Genomic DNA, 6,921 nt, shown 5'->3' on the forward strand with positions numbered 1-6,921 from the left:
GAGCACTGGCCGATCTTACAAAAGACTCAGGTTCAAATCCCAACATCCACATGGTGACTGACAACCATTCGTAAGTCCAGTTCCAGGGGATCTGATGCCCTCTTCTGGCTTCCATGGGCACTGCATGACATAGGAACACACATACTTGCAGGAATAACTCACACACTTAAAAATAAGTAAACATGTAGGGGGTCGGGAGGGATAGGGCAGGGGTCAGATAGCACTGAAAAATAAAATAAATTTTTTTTTTTAAAAAAAGAAAAGTGGCCAGATGTAGTGGCTCATACCTTTTATCTCAGCACTCAGAAGGCAGAGACTGACAGACTTCTGTGAGATTAAGGCCAGCCTTGATCTGTACATAGGAAGTTCCAGGCCAGCTGGAGCTACAAAGAAACCCTTTCTCAAAAGAAAAAGTGAGTCACCTGTAATTCCAGTATTTCAGAGGCAAAGGCAGGGGACCTCTGAGTTCCAGACCAGCCTGTTCTACATAGTGAGACCCTGTCTTGAAAAAGGAGGAAAGAAAGAAAAGTGGAGAGTGATAATGACACCTGATGCTTTCCTCTAGCCTCCACATGCACACACATCACACACACACACACACACACACACACACACACAATAATTAAAAAGAAATGCAGTAAAGCATGGTGGCACAAACCTGTAATCCTAGCACTTGACAGGCTGAGGCAGAAGGATCTGAGGCTCAAGGCCAGCCTCAGCCACATAACAAGTTCAAGGCTGTCCTGAATGACATGAGACACTATTTCAAAAGAACAAATAGTAGGAAGGGATATGTTAGAAAGAAGGGTCCAGGGGCTGGAGCAATGGCTCAGCAGTTAAGAGCACTGACTGCTCTTGCAGAAGATCCAGGTTTGATTCTCAGCACCCACACAGCATCTAACAACTGTCTGTAACTTCAATTCCAAGGGATCCAACAACCTTTTCTGAGCTCTTCTGGCACTGCACGACATGGGTGCACTTACACACATGCAGGCATAACACTCGTACACATAAAAAATAACTTTAAAAAAAAAAGGGTCCAGAGGTAGTTGAAGGAGGACAACAGGGAAAAGGGGGTGATATGGTTGAAATACACTATATACATGTACAAAACTGTCAAAGAATGAATAAGAATTTTTATATTATTTTTATTTTTAGTTTTTTGGATTTTTTTTTACTTTTATCAGCATTTATTTTATGCTCAATTTATTCCCGTGCCATAAGTTTTTGTTTCTTCAGTTTCTTCTGGGATATCTTTTTCTTTTGTGCAACTTCCTCTTCAGTCTTAGGAACAATTTGTTCCTTTTCAGTGAAGATCATTTCAGTAACGCAGGGGGAGCTCATGTATGGGTTAATGCGACCATGAGCTCTGTAAGTTCTGTGGCGCATCTTGGGCGATTTGTTCACCTGGGTATGCTCAATGACCAGAGAGTCAACATCTAAACCCTTAAGTTCAGCATTGCTCTCTGCATTTTTAAGCATGTGCAGCAAAAATTCAGCACTCTTTTTAGACCACCAACCTTGTGTCCAGCCCCATTGTTTGGCCTGGGCACACCTACCAACTCCACCGTTATAACGCCGGAATGGCACACACTGCTTCTTTAAAGTGACATCTTTCAGATACTTGGTGGCTTTTCGGATATGCATACCCTTGATGGCCTGGGCAGTTTCACATGTGTTCTTAAAGTGAACACGAAGATTGGAACCTCCTGATTTGCATGATTTTGTAGGGTTTTCTGGGTCAAGAGAGTAACGAACCATTTTCACAGGTCACCTCGAGCAGCTTACAGGATTAGGGTATTTTAAATTTTAATTTATGTGTATGAGTGTGTTACCTGCATGTGTGTAAGTGCACCCATGTTGTGCAACGCCCACAGAGGTCAGAAGAGGGTGTCAGATACCCTGGAACTGGATGGTTGTTAGCCACCATGTGGGTGCTGGGAACCAAACCCAGGTCCTCTGCAAGAACAGCCAGTGCTTTTAGCCACTACATCATCTCTCTAGCCTCTAAGAATTTTTTTTTTTTTTAATCAAAAAGCAGGGAGCTGGAGGTGGCTCAGCAGTTAGGAACATTGACTGTTCTTAGGACCAGAGTTCAATTCCCAGCACTCACATGACAGCCAACAGCCATCAGTAATTCCAGTTCCAGGGGCTCTGACACCTTCTTCTGAACTCTGAAGGCAATGCATGCATGTGGTGCACTTAACATATATGCAAGCAAAACTCTCATTCACATAAAATAAAAATAAAAATTTTTAATTAAAAAAAACAGAAAATAAAATGCAAGCTATGAGGTACAGTAATCAACACAAGCAAAAGAGTCCTGTGACACTGAAAGCAGTAGAAGCTTAAAGGAGAAAACCTTGCCCATAAAAGGTGAAAGGAGTTCTGGGAGGGTTACACTGGGCTGAAGGGAGGGTATTCCAAGTCTAATGCTGGCGTGGGGGCAGTAGGATGTAGTGAAGAGGGCAAAGATCCAAGCCCAGGTTCTGTGCTGGCAAGTGGAGGCTGGGCTTCAGAATTGGTGTTGGCATGGGGGACAGGATGGAATGAATGTACCCTGGGGACAGAAAGCAGAAGACTCAACATTCCATTTCAGGGCTCTGCTGCTCAGGTACGCCATCACCTACTGAGAGACAAAGTGAGATGGGAGACTCAAAAGAACACCCGTGCAGGGAAATGGGGGCTGCTGAGGGAAGCACAGCCCCAGTCAGGATCTGCCCCTAGCCAAAGAGTAGGCAGCATGAAACCACAACCCAGAGCTCACATTACCAAGGCAGTCACTTCAAAGAGACAGGTGAAGTGAAGGTCTGGACCATGTCTCCAAGAGCCAGCTAGGATGGAGCAGTAACCAGTAGCAATGAGGAGCATGCAACTAGTGGCAGCACACACCACCACACCCACATCCTCCTGTCTGCTGCCTGCCTTGTCAACCACACCCCTGTACTGATCCCCTGTCTGTGCCCTGCCCTGCCCCCCGACCCCTGGCTGATATTCAGCTATCCCAAACATGCATGGCAGTGTCCCACTTATCTCTCAACTGAAAAAAATGGAAAAAAAATTCACTAAGCAAAACTATTTATTTAATAGGAAAAAAACATTTCTTTTTTTAAAAAAGTGCCCTTTCATGCTGAGGTATACACACACAGCACATGGACTAAAATAGGCAGTGGATTCCTGGGGTGAAGATTTTAAGATCCTGAGGTTACAAAGCCAGGCCACACCCACAGGCTGGTCCCCAAATTCTTGGCTCCTACATCCCGGTGACAGGCAGGTGCTGAGACTCCAGCTTCACAGCAGTGGCAGCATCTGTGAATTCAGTCAGTGTCCCCATCCCCTTCACTGCTCTCCAGAGAACTGGGGACCTGCAGGAGAGGGGCAGACAGGGAAAAGACTGTGAGGCCCAACATGCAGGAACTCCCATGGGTGGAGGAAGGGAAGCACAAAATCCTGGGCACAGCACCAAATGCTCATGCTAAGCAGAGCCACCCTAATAGGGAAGGCTGTTGAAGGCAGAGAAGCAGACTGCCACCAAGTGGGCAGGCACAAGCAGCCCATGCTTACAGCAGGTAGCCAAACTACTTGGCAACTTCAACCTAATGCCTATCCATGAAAGAATCCTGCAGCAGCCAGGGTCACTCAGCACAGGGTGGGTGCATGAGCAGGAGATGGCCCAGTGACCATACAACCCCCACTCCTCTAGGGACTGTGCAACTGGGGAAGTGATTCACCTATGACTCACTTTGCTCTCTGCAACTGGAACTGAGGACAGGTGCTCACCCAGCCCTAGAGTGTGTGCACATGTGTAAGTTGTGCACTCTACAGACTAGGCTCCTACCTTGGCATCTGTGCCAGCCGCCGCAAGCGCAGTAGCACTGAAGTCATGGATGGGTAGAGTGTTCAGCCACTGGGCCATGGATCGCTCATCCCGCTCAGTGCTGACAATGGTAGGATAAATGTACTGTTCTTTGAAAGCAGCCACCTTCCCTTCCTCCTGCGCCCAGTCCAGGGGCTCGTGCAGCCCATCACTGCCAAAGCGCTGGTTATACTTCTCAAAGTGTACCCTCTCCAAGACCAGGCCCAGCCCTGGTGCCTTAGGAACATCCACCTTCTCCTCCCCCCAGCTGCGCTCCAGCACACTCTCAGGGGCATAGCCTTTCACAATGGCCACCACCAGGCCAACCATCTTCCGGATCTGGTGCATCATGAAGCTCTGGCCTTTCACCTTGATCACAGCAAACTCTAAGCCTTCACGCACAAAGGGTTCTTCACAATACATCTCCAGGATATAGCGCCGTGCACTGGGCTCCCTTGGTCCTTTCTGGGAGGTGAAGTTGTGGAAGTTGTGGGTGCCTTTGTAGCAGGCCAGGAGCCGATTAACTTGCTGCAGGGTCTCTGTGCTCAAGCGATAGCTCTCATCCTGCACATCCCGGTCCTTGTGAGCAAAAGCAAAAGTGGGCAGCATATAGCAGTAGGTCCTGGCATCACACTTGTTCTTGGAGTTGAACCCGCCTGTGACTCTCTTCAGTCCTGGAGGGCAGCATGTAAGAAACCTACGTGAGCAGAAATACTTAAAAGGTAGAAACATCCTGATGGTTTGAAACAGACACTGCTTGCCCAGAACAGACATCCAGTTCTGACTCTGAACCCACACAATGCTGAATGTCATTATGAATGAAACATAAACCCAAATGACAACTGCCTAAGGGTCTGCTGAGAGTGGAGTTAGCAAATGTGGGGAAATCAATCTACATGCACTGCTAAGCCCAGGTATGAACCAGTGTAGTATCTTACAAAGCCTGTGGGCACAAGCCATCAGGTAGCTAGGATCCAGAGACTCAGTGCTGGAAGCCTTTCTACAGAGAGATCAGCACTGTTTCAACAGCAAGAAAACAAACAGAGCTGGGTACAGGGGTACATGGCTCATGGATGTAACTGCAACCAGTGCCCTATGAACACCACTGCCATACCATGACACACACAAAAGCTTATCACTAAGGAAAACTGGAGGTTTTCATCCCTAGCTGAGGGAGCTCCTGGCAATTGATAGCTATTGAGAAAGGAAGAGTCAGTTTACTTCAGGGATGTAGCCCCTGAGAAGTTGCCCATGCTCCAGTAGATGGTCCTACACCCATCACATACAGGCAGCACTAAGTGGATTCAGTGGGTTAAAAAAGAAAAGCACATGAAGCTGGGAGGGAAAGTGGTAGATTTAATCAGAGTGTATACATGGATGAAATTCTCAAACAATAAAAAAAAATTTAAAAACTACAGAAGTTCTGCCCAGGAAATTTATTTAAAATATTTTGCCTAGACATGAAAAGCAAGACACATCAAAAATAACATTCAGAGTTTACTCTGGGGGACTCCAGGATGGAACTCTCCTCATAAGTCAAAAAAACAAAAGTACACTATTAGCAGGGTATGGTAGCATACACCTTTAATCCCAACATTTGGGAAGCAGAGGCAGATAGATCTGTGTGATTGAGGCCAGCATGGTCTACACAGGGAGTTCCAAGCCAGCTGGGGTACAGGGAGACCCTGCCTCAAAAAATAAAAAAATAAAAATAAAAACAAATCCAGGAAGAAGGTGAAGGAGATTGGAGCTGTAGCTTATAACAAACATAAGGCCCTGGGTTCAATCCAGCACCTCAAAAAGAGTCTAAAATTTCCATTTGCCAGTCTTATTGTAAAAGAGTTTTGCTGGCCCTGTTTTTAACCATCAATCTGGATGTTTACAACCAGCATTTGATGACAAAGGAACCCATGGATTATCAGTGCAGTGTGGCCCAGGGCCCTCAAACTGTGCACTCAGCTGGCCAGTCCTAACAGAGTTAGCATCACTGAACTCCAGCAAACATTCACAGCCACCTTACCACCTGCTGAGCACCTGCAAGTTTCTCCTGTTCCACTCCCCAAGGACCTAGCCAGAGGTGGCAAGATATATGTCTGTGCTCCAGCCACTCTTCCCAACCAATTGTATGTAATTTGGCCCTAATCACACATGGTTTTCTGGATTTGAGGAGGGCTAAAGTATACAACCTGGGGAAGGCTAGGAAGAGAAGGCATGACCCATGCTGGGTAAAGGCTTTCCAGTGTGCATACCCTCAGGTCATACATACACCTCAGCAACCCCTCAGTTATCTCGAAGCCTTTGAAAGGGAACTGACACTGATTCTAACCACTCCAACAGCTATCAAAATACCTGAAAGAAAATCCTGAATCCATCACTCTTGAGTCCAGCCTTGGAAGACAGAAGAAAATGAGGAGGAACCCAATAGAGGGATGCTTTTGAAAGCTCTCATCAAGAAATCCCAATGGACTCTCATATGAACATTTGAAATTTCCTGTTCTGACTTTTTTCTGGTTCTCTGTCTAGAACTTGTAATGCTAACTGCTCTTACTTTTACTTCTCCTTCACATCCCCTATTCACCAGTCAAGGACATTCTTTTCTCCCTATAGATAAGAGTTATGCAATCTAGGAGTCTTTTAGAAAGACGCACTGAAGGGGTACCCCAACTGCCTCACCCTGTATCCCTGTTCAGCATGGAAGAAGCTAGAGTGGTCTGCATCCCAATTCCCTATTGGCAATTCGGGTAACCTCTTCAGAGGATAGTGTGATAAGAATAGGAGGTAGGAATTGGCTAGGCAGTTAGGGTAAAAAAGACCCCAAAGAAAAATAGCCAGTTTCTTGGCTAAAAGCCAAAATGTCCTTGGGCCTGTTAGCAACATACTCTGTTCCAAAGGCCAAAAATGTCAAAAGTATTTGGGAGATTGTATCAAGCTCTTATCTAATCCCTAAAAGAATTTAGGGTTACCTCTTCAGAGGGGTAATGTTAGAATAGCAAAAAGCCCCATAAAGAAAGAAAGAAAGAAAGAAAGAAAGAAAGAAAGAAAGAAAGAAAGAAAGAAAGAAAGAC

At 45.9% G+C, this 6,921-nt stretch overlaps 1 protein-coding gene and 1 pseudogene across 6 annotated transcripts in view; both read right to left on the bottom strand.

Moving 5' to 3' along the window:
• Positions 1-1,191: 1,191 nt before the first annotated feature.
• On the bottom strand, positions 1,192-1,802 carry LOC103750607 (annotated as a pseudogene).
• A 438-nt stretch (positions 1,803-2,240) lies between these two features.
• Pus1 (pseudouridine synthase 1) overlaps positions 2,241-6,921 on the bottom strand; it is a 10,995-nt gene continuing 6,314 nt past the window's right edge. For 2 of the 6 annotated variants that reach the window (XM_029556459.1, XM_029556458.1), the window contains exons 4-5: positions 3,839-4,530; positions 2,241-3,365 (exon numbers count right to left, since the gene is read on the bottom strand). In XM_029556459.1, coding sequence (XP_029412319.1) covers positions 3,318-3,365; positions 3,839-4,530 — 740 coding nt within the window. In that variant the 3' untranslated portion in view covers positions 2,241-3,317. The remainder of the gene's footprint in view (positions 3,366-3,838; positions 4,531-6,921) is intronic. The other 4 variants (XM_017803374.2, XM_008853754.3, XM_008853755.3 and 1 more) reach the window with 2 other exon arrangements.

Source organism: Nannospalax galili, unplaced genomic scaffold (assembly GCF_000622305.1).
Source record: "Nannospalax galili isolate Female #2095 unplaced genomic scaffold, S.galili_v1.0 scaffold566, whole genome shotgun sequence".
In the NCBI taxonomy this organism is placed as follows: Eukaryota; Metazoa; Chordata; class Mammalia; order Rodentia; family Spalacidae; genus Nannospalax; species Nannospalax galili.